Source organism: Toxotes jaculatrix, chromosome 12, assembly GCF_017976425.1.
Source record: "Toxotes jaculatrix isolate fToxJac2 chromosome 12, fToxJac2.pri, whole genome shotgun sequence".
Classification (NCBI taxonomy): domain Eukaryota; kingdom Metazoa; phylum Chordata; class Actinopteri; family Toxotidae; genus Toxotes; species Toxotes jaculatrix.
Window position 1 is genome coordinate 7,749,448 of NC_054405.1, and position 17,217 is coordinate 7,766,664.

Sequence of the window (17,217 nt, forward strand, 5' to 3'; positions counted from 1 at the left end):
GAATAGTGAGGGGTTTAATTGTTTGAGTGAGTTTTCCTGCAGTGTTGGACCAGGCATAAGTCTAATTAAGGTTTTCTTCTGTATGTGTGTGTATGTTGGTATATGTACGGCTCATATGGGAGAGAGGGCAGTTAGTATAATGGTACAGTGGATAAATGTCTTGCAGCAGGCCTGCACAACACTGGGAGCTGGTTTTGTGCGTTAAGCCCTTTTAGGATGATTTGTGAGAGTCAGCGCTTGCACAGTTCTGCCTAGCAGAGCTGCTCTGACCCCAACAACCCCCCCCCCCCCCCCCCCCCCCCCCCAACCCAAAGCTGCCCAGCCACGCTCACAAACAGGCCAGGGCTGGTTAATGCTGGGTCAATGATATGGGTCTGAGTGGGACAAACACAGATACTTACGTTTTTTTCTTTGTTAAACACAGCGTCAAGAAGGTACTGGAAATACTAGAGGAAGTCATTACTCCTGCAGGGGAAAATCACTGGTGTATACTGTATGTATGTGTGCTTGTGTAATTTCCTATGCATGCAATATATATACTTGTGTATGTGTGTGTGTGTGAGAGAGAGAGAGAGAGAGAGATACAGAAAAATGGGCGAACAGCTGCATTGATTTGGTTTTGTTTGCTGAGTACTCAGAGCAGAAATGTAAGCCGTGGGAACACCTGGAGAGAGGGGAAAATGGGAGAAGAGGTGGTAGTGGTGTCAGCTCTGCTATTGGCTCTGTACCAAGCATACATGCACACACACACACACACATGCACACACACACACACCTCTGGTGTGCGAGGGTAGCCTGGGATCCCAATCAGCAGCACTTAACAAAGCTTTCCTCTTTCTCCCTTTAATCGCAGGCTCAATTTGTCACTGGGGTGTCCAATTTCTGATAAGCGCTTTGACTGAGAGAGGCGAGGTGGGTGTGGGGAAGAACACAAAATGGATGCACCTGCTAACAAATGAAATCAAACCACTCCATCTTCATTTCCCCTTTTTCCGCCAGCTGGAACAATGCTGCCGCGCTTTAGCTCTCAGCACATTGAGTTATTTCCCACTAACCAGGCAGAAGGCCTGGCTGACTTACAGTCAAATAATTAGAAAGGGCTCGGAAGTCTACTTTTAAACCTGTGATGGGCAACTGGGCCCAGTTTCAGACCTGAAGAGAATTACACGTACGCTGTGTTTTCAGATGAATTATTTTGTAGGAATTGGGAAATGTGAAGATGGAAATTTGTTGTCAGAACCAGAGGGGTCTACGTTTGTCTACAGAGCAGGAGATGTAGTTCAGAAGTCATTTTGGGTACACATGTCTCTGTCCGTTGAATATCTTTGCAGTAGATCAGGTCAACATAAGCTCATGTGTTTGTTTAGGTTTCTCCATCCTGCTTGTACCACAGCTATGTAATTTATAACTGCAGCATTCACACAAGCAAGCAACTTGAAAAACCAGCCTCGGTAAGTCTGGTGAATTTCATCAATGCACACGCTCTGTCACACACAGATAGGAGTGCAGTAGTTTGCTATCTGTATATCTGTGCTGTTCTAATCATGCCATCCCAGCCCTGCACCAAATCCCAGAGTCTTGCATTTGACCCGGCAGCATGTGACTCAGCACATTGTTGTCTGGTGTGATATGGGGGATATGTGAAGATTACACAGATGTGGTGGCACCACACCGAGGAGATGAAAGCAGCAGCGTTGATCTCATATGTATGAGCACCATCTCCGAGATGACTCAGGTTTCTCCGGAAGATAAAGAGTCTTTTCTGTGGTGCTTACCTGCATTCCTGTGCTTCTCAGTGTTTCTGTTGTCATCTGCTGTATCGAAAACTGTAGTGTAGCGTGGCAAGAGGGAAGGGAAGGCAGCCTTGGTCCTCTGAAATACCCCAACCACAGTTCCCATGAACTTTTGTTGAGATGTTCATGGCTCCTACAGGATGGATCTTAATGAATTTGGTGATGCTCTGTCTTTAAATCTACCACTACTAGCAGGTCAAAGTTTTCTTTAGTTATCCAGTGAAATATCCTAAGATCTTCTGGGTTAGCAGAAAATTTTATTCAGAATCATAGTGATTCACATTTGCCTCCTCGTCAGCTTCCTAGTCAAAGGATTTTAACTGCAGTGCTGAGTAAGAACAGGCCCAGCCTCTGAACATGGTCTTCAGAGCAGCCTCTGATTAATTTGACTCATTTCATGTGCTAATCATTGATTAGTGTGAGATGTACTAAGAATACACGTGAATCAAATCCAATTTCTAGAGCTGCTTCAAGAGATCTTTGCTTTTTTCTTTCACTACATGTCAGATCTTTTTTTTTTTTTCACTCCCAAGTGGTTTAAGAGTGTCATGTCTGAGAGTAAGCTGGCATTTTCCTCACTGAGGCATGCCCAGCTTCTGGCTGCACTCTGGATGGATTTTCAACAGATAAATAAATAACTAGGCTGGCACCCCTCGCTTTGGATCCCCTCTGTTTTGGCAGGCCATCCACACTGCATTTTCTATCAGGTGTAAACATGTCTGTCAAACGGCACAGCCAGGGGCCCCGGCATTTTGGCATTCATGACGCCACGCATGCGGCGCTGCCAGCACTTTCTGTCTGCCCGCCTGACCTTGGCCAGGCTTGACATGACTGAGCACACTTAGCTCTACCTTCCACATTTGTAGAGCTCTTTGGGAAGCCAAGTGGGCTTAAGTGGCTGTTACTGAAACTGACCCCAAGTTGAAGAATGGACCTTGGCTGGCTGTCCTCGCAGCGCTGGCGTGGTGAACGGGTAATGACAATGACATAGCTCTGGCAGAGATGGCCAGGCCAGGCCAGGACACTCACTGTCTGATATCTTCTCATCCTCTCGACTCGCCACCGGTGCTGTCATCTTCTCCACTGCGAGCGGCCGTGGACGTCATCCAACAGGCCGAGCCACAGGCTCCAAACCAGTGATGTAAAGACAAGAGAGGAGGAATGAGGTCACTCTGATAAGAGGAGGCATCATACTTTCAAAGTGTTCTTCCTTTTCTTAGTTTCATGGTACACAGCTCCTCTAAGAGCTGCTGTTCTCATTGTGAAGCCAGCGTTCCATATCTGATACGTATGCAAAGATTTATCCGATCCAGCTGTGGACTATGCATTATTCTAGGGGCACGCTGTCTGTCTTCGCTCCATATCCACCATCTCACCTTAGGGAACTGTCACTTTTTCATCAGTTAGTTACTGAGTGTTCATACAGCCTCCCAGTTCTTTTGCAGGCCGCTCCCTCCCTCTAAAGAAGAGTAGTTTCAAGTAGCTGTCTTCCCCTCTCCCACTCTACTGCAGCAGTTTCCTTGTTTGACAGTTTTATCCCTGACACACTGTGTCTTGCAACTTGGAAACCGCTATTTTACAGACTCTCAGTCTGTGTGCGACTTGGGTTTGGGTTGGTTGTCTTCTCTTCGCTTCCACCCTCCGCTCGCTATCGTGGCCATCTCCCCGTCTCTCGCCCTTTCTCTTCTGGTGTGAGATAACGCTGCGGGTTGACGAGGGGGTCTTTGCTGACTCAAAAAGCAAACGGCCTGTCCCGAGCGCCTCGGGATGTGCTGGAATCATCAGGATCCATTGTGTGAGACTGTGAACCAGCCTGTCACAGCCTAACGTGCTTGTGGCCCTCTGCTAGTAGCAGAAATCTTTTTCTACCTCCGTTGTTGCTAAAGTCTGACGGGCTAATGAAGGCCATACCAAAGTGTTATTTCTTTCTAACATGCTCAAAAGCCAAGGCTTTTTTCCCCTTTCTTTTGACAGAATGCTCTGGCTTGGTATTCAAGGGTAAAAAGCTGTTCTCTTCTTCCTGCTCCTTTTCTTTCTTTACCTCCTATTCAGAGACTCTGCTTGCAAAGAAAAGTAATTTCACTCTCTCTGTCCCTGAGAGAATCAACACAGTGAAGTTGCATTGAATTTCCACTGCAACATTTTTTTTTTCTTGGCTCTATTTCAGACCCATAACCTGGGGGTAAACATGCAATTAAAATAACAGCAGCCTGCTTTCTCCTCTACTCTCCTCTCCTTCACCCGTTAGCACAAGCCATGTACAACATGGTGACTTGGTTCTCCTAATTGCTTTTGCTTTTAATTGGTATAGAAAAGCTGCTAATATTCAACCAACGAGCAAACATACTTTCTCACCTTGTTTTTTTTTTCTTTATAGTTTTTCTTCACTAATATTGTTGTATGTTTCTCCTCCTAATGAGCTTATTTTTAGCGTACAATCCACGCTGTTCCTCATGCATTACTGCCGCTGGATATTTTAATAGACAGCTTCCTATGCAGGTAGCCTGATGCTGTTCCCAAATTTCTAACAAATGCAGCTCATCGCTGATGGAGTGGATATTGATCAAAGCAGTCTGCACATAACTGCAGTCAGCTGGTCTAATTTCCTAAATGGCTTCCATCTATCCTGTTCCTTCTTCTCTTCTGTGCACTTTCTTTTTTTTTTGTACTTTCAGATGTCGTTCTTTTTCTACTTCCCCACTGAGGAAAGAAAAGAAAATATAGGTCAGCTTTTATGGGAGCAATTTGACACATGACACAAGCCATGTGCATCACTTGCTCAAGTCCCGCTTTGTCTGCCCGCCTTTATTTGTCTATAATGGAAGCCACACAGTTATTCACACACTTTTATTACAGTTCTATAAGTAGCTGGTGGAGACTTGCCGAGTCACGGGGGCCCCCCTAATACTCTGAGAACCCCATGGTGTCTGTCTGCATGGGACTGATAGTGTGAGACGCCTGGCTAAACTCCACCAAGCCAATCCCTGCTCCACCAGTCTGCCCAGCTGGCTCGGCTGGGCCTCTACAGACAACTTTTTTTTCTCCGCTCGGGACAGGAGGGGCTGTGTCTCCATATCACAAAGGCTACTAAGCCATTGGGGTAGACACCTACTTGCCTGGGTGGATGGATGATTGGAGGGTCAAGCCCATGTCCAGACCAGTCTGAACCCCCTGCCTGGTGGTCATAGGGTAATTAGAACTCAGCAGAGGCCAGCAGCGGAGCTAGACACCTCCAACTTTAGTGAGCTCAGTCCCTGTGTGGACTTACACCCTGCCAGGTGTAGTCATCCTGCTCCTGTTACAAATAGTGTAATGTGTTGAAAAAAGCCTGCGTGTGGGTGTTTGCCTTTGTAGAAAGCGCCGGCGTTTGGCGTGTGATGTATATTTGAAGTTGCTGTGGCAGTGGTGCTGATAAGCGAGTCGGTAGACGTCAGGCTTCTGTCTGTCGGGCTTCATCTCCTCCTGCTCCCCGCTCTAAAGCAGAGTGTCAGCTGGGGCATTACCATAGGCTGACCTTTGCCGCTACACTCCCCACTGCACAGTTTTCTGACATTCAGGGGCGCTGTGGGGGTGGCAGGAAGGGGGTGGGCTGATGGCCTGTTGGCTGTTTTTTTTTTTGCCTGTAGTGTGCTGATGTGTGTGTTCTTATAACAAATGAACTGACAGTTTATGTTGGTTGTTTTTCTTTTTTCCCACAGCATTTCATTCTCCTGCCACCATTTTGCTTTTGAATCCCTTAGCGAAGACACTGTTGTATTTGATATTTAGTTTGCCTCCACCCCAAACCTGCCTGTTGTCAAAGAGATTGCTGTTATCTTTGTGTGAAATCTTGGCACCCTGATAAATGAGACAGGGCTGGAAATCTTGCCTGCTGACATCAAGGCGCTATGTACCTAAAATCCTTCCAAGGCCGAGGGAAAAGAATAACATATCAGGCCAATTAAAGTTAATGCATGGTGACATGCTGAATCGAGGGCAGGGATTGCTGCCATATGGCGGTCCAGGCTGTAAATCAGAAAGCGGGGGAAAGGGAGAAGGATGAGAGGAGTGGGAGGCTGGGCAACAGAAAGGTGACGCAGCATCAGCGGCACAAAACACCCCCAAAAGCCTCAGATCTGTCTCAAGACTGCAGCTCCACCACCCACCGGTCCTCCCCCTCTCTCTACCCTTTTCTCCTCTCCTCCCCCCTGTCGCCCAGCCCCTGCAGCACCCCAAGGTGCAACGCTCTCAGGTATCTGTGTAGAACTGGCAGCTTCATTAAGGCTTGTTTTTTCTCCTCTCACAGGGAGGATTTAAATGAGCTGTCATCCTGACCTTTTTGAGCTCCTGCTTTTTAAAGCAAGTTCAGGCACCCCACCACCCCAAACCTGCCACCCGTCTTTCTCTCTTTCCACCTTTCTCTCTCGCTTTGTCACTCTTTCCTCCACTTGTCTCTTCTCCCTGCAGGGGGGAAGACACTTTTAAGCCATCACCCTGCGGCAGACAGGCATGCCAAGGTTGTTTTGTGGGTAATTGCCTCTCTCATAGACGCTGTTTGTCTGTGCACACTTGCCGCCCTCTTCTGATGTCACACAGCAAAAGGGGAGGGCACGGACTCTGTAGACTTAATTTGCTCCCTGACTGTTCTTCAGTGCTGATTAAGCAAGCATCTGTGGTGTTGTGAATACAGCGGTAAGCCAAGTGGAGCATGGCTAACGTTTTCTCCCTCTCTATTACATCAGGTTATTGCACATAGTGGCAGGCATTTATTGGAGCTGTAGCCCTGTTTATTCATTTCTTTTCACCACATCCTGAGCCGGCTCCATTGTTTAATGTCCCCAAAATAAAGGCCGCTTTGAGGTCTGGAGGACTGCAGTATCGATCACAGACTCACTAACTTGTCAGCTCCAGGCATCTTGAGTGTGTTATTTTCGAGTGTACAGGAGTCATTAATTTCCTCCGCCATGGTCCGGTGGAGACGGAGAGGTAAAGCTCAGGTAGCAGGGTCCAGCTAGCTGACTAACATGCAGGGCAGGGAGGAGGAGGAGGGACCGAGTCGATTTAAAGCTGCTTGCCCCTCAGGCCCAGTCTGCCCGTTTTACTTCAGCTGTTTGATGTTTAATTGAAGTTGTTATTGGCATCAAATGTCACCTTACCTGATGCTCCAGGTGTGAATCAGTTTCTAATTGAAAGGTAACTATGTCTCCCTCAGCCCCGTGCCTCCGGGGATAGGCCACAGAGTTCTATTAGTCCGGACCCAGCCACTGTATCGCCACACACCATGTGCTGCCTTGCAGTTATGTCTGCCTGCTGACCCCCCCCCCCCCCCATCTCTCTCTCTCTCTCTCTCTCTCTCTCTCTCTGCAGTGTGAGGAGAAGTGTGTGTCCCATGTTGCATTAGTGTCTGTGTGAAATGCTGGCCTGTCTGCCGGGGCCAGGTGACCTCCCCCTCCAGCTTCTCCCCCACACGCAGATGAACACTGGACTTCAGAAATGTAAGTACTGATCTACACACACACACACACACACACACTATTAACTGCCACCCCCATCCCACACAATAAACCAAGCTGTTACAATCCTGCTGCCCACCCCACGTCAGATCCCCATGCCAGCCCTGGCCTGGTTCTCTTCTGCAGCTCTGTGTTAAAATCAGAAAGAGAGAAAGAATATTTTTGTGCTCCAGGACCATAGATCTGTCTTCAAGGGAAATTAGGAAGAACTGCACCATTAATTTGCTGATGAACAGTGAACTAGCCCACTCTCCTCCCTCCCTCTCTTATCGCCCCTGAAGATCTGTCTGCTACAAGAGTGTGGTCCTGTGTGCTCACTACGACACTACTGGCGTATTCATGTGTTAGATCTGACCGTCTCACTTACTTTGCACCATCAGGACGAGCCAGTTTCTGTCAGACACGCAGACAGATTGCGGCTGAGTGGTTTTGCCCTGATGATCTTGTAATGTGAGTGAGTTTAAGACGCAATCTGCTGCCCCGGTTTAACAGCAGACTAGTCAGAGCTGGCCCAGTTAATTCGATGTGTTTAAATTTTGCAACTCAACTGCTGACAGACTTGGACTCTATAGGGTGTGAGGGGCAGCAGCACGAATGGGGAGTTGAAGTCAGCAATCAGTAGCGAGAGCTGAGACTAATTGGCTCTGGAGGACATTAATGCGTGACAAGTTGATGAATGGGAACAGTACCTATAAGTCAGTGTTGTTGTCTTTGTGGTGTACCTGTTGTCTTTTCAGCCTAAACACATTGAAACTGATATTTCACCATTTTTAAAAGTGCAAATGATCATTTATTATTTTTTAAATACATTCAAATTTACATTCATATAAATTCCTGTATTCATACATGTTGTAATGGTGAGATATATATGGTTTCATATATATATGCCTGCACACATTCATACTTCAGATTGTACTGGCAAGCTTTATTAGATGCACCCAAAAGATCAGTCACTCCCTAGACATTGATTAAGGTCCATCCAGTTGGTCAGCTTGTTTGTTTGATCATAAAAAGTCTACATTTCCTTTTCCGCCTGCCTGTTTCTCTCTGAGTGGAAACTCAACCCCAGCCTGACCCATTTCTGCAGCATTTTTTTTTTTTTTTTTTTTGTAAAATGCTCCAGCTCATCAAGACTGTAATTTCAGAATCACAGTAATCAGCCAACCCCCAGGAGATCAGTGAGCGTGAGGGAGTCTGCTAAGTGCCAGCGTCTGTTGCCTCACTCAGACAGGCTTGTGACATGGTGCAGCCATCACTGTTTCTCTGCTCTTCCTTTATGTGACACTCTAAGACACATCAGAGCACGAGGGGCAGCTGGAGTTCAATTTGTTTTTCTGCCCAACACTGTAATCCATTTTGGTGATGGAGCGTGCTTCCCACTGCACGGCCGTTCCTAGAGGTATAATTTCAATCTGTGTTTTTTTTTTTCTTTCTCCTCGTCATTCTTTCATAATGCTTTTCCTTTTCATCTGTTCTTCAAAGTACTATTAACAGACATGGTGTTACATCAAAAGCCATGGAGCTGTATTTCATTTAGACTAAATCATTTTTATCAAAGTACCTTAGGAAAAAAAGAAAAAAAAAAAAAGAAAGAAAAAAATCTGTACACTCTCAGGTTGCCGCCCTCACTGCCTAGTATCCAGGCCCTGTAGATCACCTTCTGCATGTCTGTAGGTTGTGCAGCTGTCACATTTTGAGGCATTAGTTCCCTGTGCGCTACCACACAGCCAGAACCGGGCCTCAACCCTCCAGTTACTCTTCTTTCTCGCTCCTAGCTGTCCACAGGACTCATTGTCTCTCCAGAGCCCAGTCGTTTACTCAGCATGGAAGATAATTTGACAGTTTAGCTCCATAAGAGATGTGCTTGACTGCTTTTAGGGGAAATTCATAGACTAGTTGTCACTTGAAATCTGTATTCAATACTCTGTACTCTCTAGTTCCCACAAAAAAAAAATATGCTGGAGAGAGGGAGAGTTTACATAATTAGCTTCGATTTGTGTTCCTATTCACTTATCCTTGACCTCCATCCATTCATCTATTCACTGCACTCTAACGCTAAGTCTTGTGCCACAGAATCTTTTCTTTGACAGCCCCCTCCCTCTATTTTCTAAGCGCTCCAGATCGCCTTCTCTCCTGCGGGTGAATCTGTGCATAGCAGAGTCATTTAAAGTTACGAGCTTGCAGGTTGCTGTCAGAGGCAAGGCCAGAGCAGCTGCTCTATTTATCATCAGGGAGTGACTGTGAACAGACGATGGCTGTGAAATGTAAAGGCTGTCAGAGGACTAGATCAGGTATGCTAAGAGACACTGGGTCACGGAGAAAACGGCTCATCCTCCAGGCACGATGACTCAAGTACCAGGAAGTGGCCCTTTCGTCCTGAGTTCTTACAGGCAGAACAAACAGTGAGTACAGCTGGACCACTCGGCTGATTTTCACATCTCAGTCCCTACTGAGATCAAAAGCAACCACCCTTTCTTCCTCTCCTCATAATATTTTCCATTTTTCAAAGGTCTTGCGATGTTGATCTATCAGCATGGGATACTCTTTTCAAAAGTCTGCAAAAATGTAAGGAGGTTTCTTCATGTGAGAAACTAAATTCACGTATCTAATTTGACACCGAAGCCTCAGTCCTAATTTCCTTCTCTTGTGTGAAAATTGCAGTTTACAGCAGCATGAGCCCCTGCCCCCTGCTGCTTAAACCTTGTTCAATGAAAACGGTAGTTTGAATAAAAGAAACCCTAATTAGAGCCTGCTGACTGTGCACTTGTGTTCTAGCTAGCTAACTAGCAGCGGGGTAATTAATGCATGGCTGGACTGGCCTCTTTCCCCCATTTCCCTCCCTGGGAACGTGCTTAGCTGGAGATCTGAGAGATGATATGCTTGTAGCCACCAGCAGCCGCCTACAAACTTCACTCACATCCTCATTAACCCTGCCTTGATGCTTTAAACTTCAACTAATCCAGGTTCCAGGTTAAGGTTGAAATGCTAATAAGCTACACTTTCCTACTAGAACACATAATCAACAGCTGCCAGGGCTCTTAAACAGATGTAAACGGCAAGAGGTCGATTTTATCCACTGTTAGGGGAAACTGCTCTAAACAATAATTTACCAATTTCATTGCACATTTTACAGCGGTTCTGTTAAAATCTTCTTTCTGATTTGCTTTTTTTCCCCTCAAAATACCCGCCTAAGCTTTGTTAACAATGTATAATCCCTTTTCCAATTTAATGGATTGGTCAGTTTCCAGACATAGACATTGCTTTCTTTGCTATTTGCCTGAGTCTTACAACTTAAGTATAAAACTCATTATACAAGTGCCAGTGGCAAAGAAATAACACTGTTCCCAGTTACATGCTTGCTGCTGTTTTTCTTGCTTTATTTAAGTGAAAGCTATTTTTCTCTCTATCTTAAAAATAGTGCATTGTTTAATAACAGCAATTATTTTAATTAGTCATTCCTTTCATGTATTATATTAAATTTACACGTCATTACCACCTCATCATGTCCACAGTTAATGGATTTTCTACTAAACAAAGCCTGGTCCGTTTTATTAGAAGACAAATCTTGGTAAATCTATCATGTGAACAGCTGGTGAAATTGCATATTACTTATTTGAGTCTGACCTCAAATTAGAAACCTGTGCTCAAACCAAATGTTATTCTTTTCTCTGTTGAAGCTGTTCCAGTGTTACAGCTTTGATCAATCAGTTTTACATGCTTGTATTAATTACCCCGATGTATCCCATCCATCTCGGCTCAGTGTGCACCCTGATATCCCCAAACCCTGACAGATGATGATGATGCAAAGTTACTGCGTTCTTCAACATTCATTCAAGCTGTCCACGATCCTGGTTTCATCCAGAAGATCTCATTCCCATGAAATTATTAAAGATGTTTTATTCATTTCAACAGCTGATGATACTCTCTTCCCACCTACTCAGAAGCCGTTCTAGAGCTACACTGACATGAGGTTTTGACAACAGTTGCAGAGGCTGTGCCAGAATCTCACAAGCTCTAAATATATCTCGAATACTGATAACAAACAAGTTGCATTTATCAAAGTGTGGTTTTATTGAGTTTTATTGCCTAAAATCTTATGTATTGTACGTGTCACTGTATAGGGCATAATTTCCAATGAGGTCATTAATCATCACCTGTGTTTGACAGGTGAAGTCCATCCTCAGCATGCCCGTGTGCCTGTGTGTAAGTGTTCATTTATCTGTGTTTGCTTACCCTGGCATTTATTCAGCGACAGACATTAGGCCTCAGTGATGGCGGGTGTCGAGCTCCAGCTCCTTGGCCCAGACCCCTGCATTAATGAGGCTGCCATCAGCAGGCTGAACACTTAGTCACAGGAGCCCCCTGTGTGCAGCCCCATACCGGCCCCGCACATCGCTGCCCATTGTTTCCTGTTCACAAATAAAGCAGGAATTAATTAGTCAGTTGGCACAACTCTCGGTGCCGCCGTGTCAGCGCTCACAGTTCAGCTCCGTCCCTCATCCCACAAGCCCAGTCCGCCTTCTGTGAGACTGAGCATAACAGCCACGGCCGCATGAAACCGCAGACCTCTGCCAGCAATTCAGACATTTCAAGTTACTGCTCACTCAACAACGGAGAGAAGTAGCTGTGGTGACAACATCTATTTTACCAGAACTGAAAATGCCCCTCTTCAAAACTAATGAAAAAGTAAGTTAAATGTATCTCGGTAACTAGTGATCCCTGCGCTCATGTCCGTCAGTCTGGAAGTTGTGGTGTAAGAAGGTCAGATTGGCGGGGCCGAGGTGATTTGTAGGTCATTCTCTACAGTTAAACTGTTATCACTGCCTTTTGTTGTGTTAGTGAAGGAAGTGGAAGCGAGCACACTTGCGTTAAAATGAAACACACAGTCACATCTCCCCGGCCTGAAAACGGGTTTATTACGCACAAGATACTGACACATTAGCCAACACCTGCATTTTAAACAGGCTCATGAATGAAACACACCCTCGCGCTCACACATGCACAAACACATAATCATGTTCACATTGTCACTTTGACATTGTTAAATTTAACCACGGTGCTTAGCAGGTATAACAAATGTCTGCGAGCTGAGGCCTGGGAGGTGTTCCTGCAGATCAGAGACGCTGCTGCTGTGTCTGATTACTTGTCTGCTGTCATGGAGCTCTGCTCTCTGCGTCTATCTCTTTCTTTCCTTCTCCCCAAAGCAGCCACAGGGGACCGTCGCTGCCTCGCTCACTCTTTGTTTATTTTGTGAGTCAGTATCAAGCAGCGCGGCCCCCCTCCTCAGCTGCATACTTATTGTTTGCCCGGATGCTACGTCAATTAAGGCCACTAAAAGCTCCTGACCTCAAAGTCACAGACGCTACAGCAAAATTGGATTTTAGACAGGGGATGTGTCGGCACTAGTAGTTCAGCTGAGAATGAGATTGGAAATCTCTCTCTTTGGCCTCATGAGATGGAAGCTGTGAGGGTTTTAGGAGAAAAACAGTAAGGTATGGAATATGAGAGCACTGTCCAAATCAGGTTCCTCTCAGCCGCTCAGATTACAACTGATGTGCTCTTTTGTAGCATATACTGTACACTGGATTGTTATCTCTCTCGTGGTGCCTCTTTCTCCTCTCCATTCTCTTAATCTCTCCAATTTGGGCTCCTCCTGCTTTCTGTCTCTGTCTTTCCTCTGACCTGTCCTGTCCTCCACCCCAGGGGACACCACACAAAGGATGAGATCCGCTCCATTTCCAACCCCTGCAGAATTGGATGCATATGCTAAGAAGGTTGCCAACAACCCCCTCACCATCAAGATCTTCCCCAACAGCGTCAAGGTCCCCCAGCGAAACCACGTGCGCCGCACAGTAAACGGGCTGGATACGTCAGGCCAGCGCTACAGCCCATACCCTTCGTCTCAGGCCAGTGCCAAGACAGGCCTCCTCGCCATCGTCAAGGTGCCCACGGTCAAAGGTATCGTGAAAGATTTTGACGGCAGCCGGGCTCGCTTGCACCCTGAAATCATCATGAACCCTCCCACTGGACCCTACCAAGTGGCTTCGACCAGCACTTTAAACCACCACCCACCTCTGCCAAACCTTCCCCGGTCACAGCAAAGCTTACCCCTTCAACCGCAGGACCCACCTCAGACTCTACAGATGCCCCTCCCTCAGCACCAGGGTCACACCCAGAGCCTCAGACACCCTCCTCCCATGGCCCAGCACCCTCAGGGCCCACCCAGACTTCAGACTCTGTCTCAGCACCCAGCCCTTGGGCATCCACAGGGGCCCCCTACTGTCATGCTTCAGCAGCAGCACCTTCAGCAGCAGCCACCACCTGGCCTGCAGGGGGGCAGAAAGCTGCCAGATGGCGACGCACCACCCAATGTTACCGTTTCTACCTCAACCATTCCACTTTCAATGGCTGCCGGGCTGCACCAGGGCCGCCAGGCCGACCTGAGCACCATTGTGCATCAGATCAACCAGTTCTGCCAAGCTCGAGCCCAAGGTGCAGGAGCCACCTCCATGTGCGAGGGCCAGATCGCCAACCCTAGCCCCATCAGTCGCAATCTGCTTATCAGCGCCTGCTCCAGGGTCTCCATGCACAGCAACCCTGCCACCCCTGGCTTTCCCCCACCCAACTGCATTATTGGCCCTCAAGAGAAAGCCACGGTCCCAGTGGGAGCTCACCCTCCACCCAGCGTGGCTGCTATGAACCACTTGCCTTCCAGCCACACTGATCTCAAGCAGCAGCACCACTTGCAGCCGCATCTGCATCCGCAACAGAATCAGCAGCAGCAGATACAACATAACACACAGCAGCAGAAGATGCGCTCTTGGAATCAGCACCAGTTGGCTCATGTACCCCACATCCAGAACGGTGGGACCCACCTCTGCAAGCAGCCTTCCAGGGACCCCGCCTTCCATTTCAAGGGCATGGGCTACCCTGCAGAGGTGTGCGTGGGTCAGCCTTACACACTGAAACCTCCCTTAGAGAGGCCCACCCCCTCTCCCCCTGTCAACAACAACGGCATGCCCGGCCCCATGGCCCACTACACTAATGGTCACTACTTCCAGTCCCACATTTGGAACAGCAGCATCCTACCCACACCCAACAGTGACAGCTCCGGGTCTCAGGACGTAGCCATGTCATTCCATGGTGCGGGCCCAGGGGGGTGCACCACGCTAGACTGTGGGCCCCCTGGGGCTCCCCATTACAGGCTAGGAGCGAGCTCCTCCTCCGCCTCCTCCGCCCAGACTACTCTGATGCAAACGGCAGATTACTTGGGTGGGGACTTCCAGACGCCCTACTTCCGCGATCAGAATCTAGGGTTGATGGGCAAGATGCACAGGCCTGCTCTGAGCAGGGTAGGTCTAGAGGTTGGGGATGGCAGAACCGCTCTCATCCAGCACCCAGGGTACAGATAAGCTATGGCCTTGTCTACACAACAGTTATCAAACCCTTTTGTTTAGTCTTAAAGGAAACACATGAATAAAACTAAATTGCTAACTTAAACAAATGACTGCTAATGTTAAAGAGGGTAAATTAATATATTTAATGAAGAACAGTATTTTTTTTGTTCTTTTTTTTTTTTTTTTTTAAATAAATCTTGCAAGTGATCAATTGCTACTTTTATTTTTGTTAATGAGTGCATTTACCTGGCACTTTAGGGAACTTTTTCACGTGCGTGTGCGTACATGTCTACTGTGTGTGTCATTCCCTGCTTCTTCCTCTACCACACTTGTTTGTCTGTGTGCCTGGATCTGAACAGATGCTGTTATTTCAACTTCAGATCTTTCAGTAATGTTTTCTTATGCATGTAAGAAAGAGGAAAACCAGATAGATCCCCCACTAACAAAAAAAAAAAACAAAAAACAAAACATCTACCGACGGATGTTTTTCACGGGGTCTTGTCAGGAATTTTATTGTTTGATTAGACAAGTGACTTGATTTTGATTTTGGTGTTAACGCTCAATTCTCATAGTAACTTCAAGATTAAACACAGTCATCAGAGAACATAAGAGAGAGTCATGATCTTGTTTCAATGCAAACCTAACAGACACTGGAGACTACAAAGTACAGCTTGTGGTATGCACATGTACACAGAGGTTTTATTCTTTTTAAATGTAATTATTTATTTGTATAATAGGACTATTCAAGATTGATTCCTCTCTGTCAGTTAAGGAAACATATAATCAAGCTGTTTGTACATAGTGAAGATCCAGCAGGGAGCAAATACATTAAAAAGGGGGATTCTCTGTTCTGCTTAAAATGCTGCAATGAATTCAGGTGTTTAAAAAAAGACTTTTGACAATGCCAGGAAGGTTTGGCAACAAGACTGCAACCAGTGCAGAAGAAGTCATGAGAGCTTAACTCTCAAACCTTAAAATGGCCAAAGTCAGGTTAACAAGGACCCACTGTTATGAAGATGTGCCATTTTGTTTTTGTTTCCTTTTCAGATTGTTTTTGTATCCATGAAAAAATGTATTACTTGAATGTTGAAATCATTTGTTTTGCAGGTATTGAAGGGGGATGGGTTAGTTAGGAGGACAAAACTCTGGAGTAGAACTAGTGATAGTGTTACTAATGTCATGTAGAATCTAACTACGAGTCTAACCAGAGTTTTGATCCTTTGACAGCAGGAACTTAAGTGTATTAAGTTGTGTAGTTGCTACTGATTCTGATGTGAAGTCTGCCTGGAAAAGACCAAATTGATCACTTGCAAGATCATTCAGACATAAACAACTGACTTTTAAGTTTAAAGTGAAACAGCAAATGCATTGTTTATTTTCTTGTACACTGGCTTACCTACTAGACTACTGTAACTTTAAAATTTAATGATTGTGTGTGTGAATGTTGCCTGCTGATGTGGGTAGAGTTCAGGGTGAGTGTGTGTGTGTGTGTGTGTGTGTGTGTGTGTGTGTGTGTGTGTGTGTGTGTGTGTGTGTGTGTGTGTGTGTGTGTGTGTGTGTGTGTGTGTGTGTGTGTGTGTGTGTAAACACGACAACGCCCATGTTTTGTTCACCTAACTCCCTAACAGCCCTTATAAAGCCTTAAGTGTTTGGTCCTTGGACTTTCCTTTGCAAATGAGCATGGTTTTAATGAAAACCCCAAACAATAAGGAGAAAGAAAAGATGGTAAGGAAACACAGAAACAGCATTGTTTTTTTCTGGTCTTTTTATTTTAATGAAGTTTTGTTGAATAGACAGGCAATTCCTTAGAGATTCTTTATTATTGGAACGCAAGAAGAGGAGTAATATTTTGTAATTATATATTTTAGCAATGTGTAGTTACAGAGCTGTAACTTTTTTTTCCAAGTTTCAAAGCTTCAGTTTGCAGTTGTGACTATTTATAATACTTGATTTGCTTGTTATTTAAATTTTATTTTCCTTTGTTCCTTGTACTATTGCTGTGAAATGGAAGAAGGTCCATGAGCCTTTCTTTTGTGTCATTCTGTACGACAGATAAGAGGCAAGAGCGTGAGAGTTGTGCTACTCTTTTTGTAATATTGTAATAATAAAATAAAGTTCTAATTTATGCTTTGAAAAGAGTCTTAACTGTGGTTTGGATGATGTGGAACATGTCTGAACTAACCACAGGTGACTCATGGGTTTAGATACAGTAACTTTAACAGTTGCTCTTCAGGTGGGTTACTGTTCATACTCTCATTTCTTACATAGTCAGCCTAACAAGTGGCTGAACGGTTCAAAAGGGGCCGTCTCACCCACATATGATTTGTGACTGTGACAGCCCAGTGCTGACGAGTGGTGATTGTAGCACCAGTTGCTGTGCTTTCATGCCATTTATCCGAGCCTGCCTCTGCCAAATAGAAACAGGAAGAACGGGAGACAAAGCAAGCTGTGAAATCCGCAGGACGATCTGGCTACAGTAGATTTTGCTTGTCTGGCTGTGATGAAAATGGGACTTGTATAAAGGGCACGCAGCAG

The 17,217-nt window shown here is 45.9% G+C and overlaps 1 protein-coding gene across 2 annotated transcripts in view; it reads left to right on the forward strand.

The window, feature by feature from the left end:
• fam222ba (family with sequence similarity 222 member Ba) overlaps positions 1-16,807 on the forward strand; it is a 28,744-nt gene extending 11,937 nt beyond the window's left edge. For both annotated transcript variants that reach the window (XM_041050997.1, XM_041050996.1), the window contains exons 2-3: positions 7,140-7,267; positions 12,989-16,807. In XM_041050997.1, the coding sequence (XP_040906931.1) occupies positions 7,186-7,267; positions 12,989-14,697 (1,791 nt within the window). In that variant the 5' untranslated portion in view covers positions 7,140-7,185 and the 3' untranslated portion in view covers positions 14,698-16,807. The remainder of the gene's footprint in view (positions 1-7,139; positions 7,268-12,988) is intronic.
• The last annotated feature ends 410 nt before the right edge of the window (positions 16,808-17,217 follow it).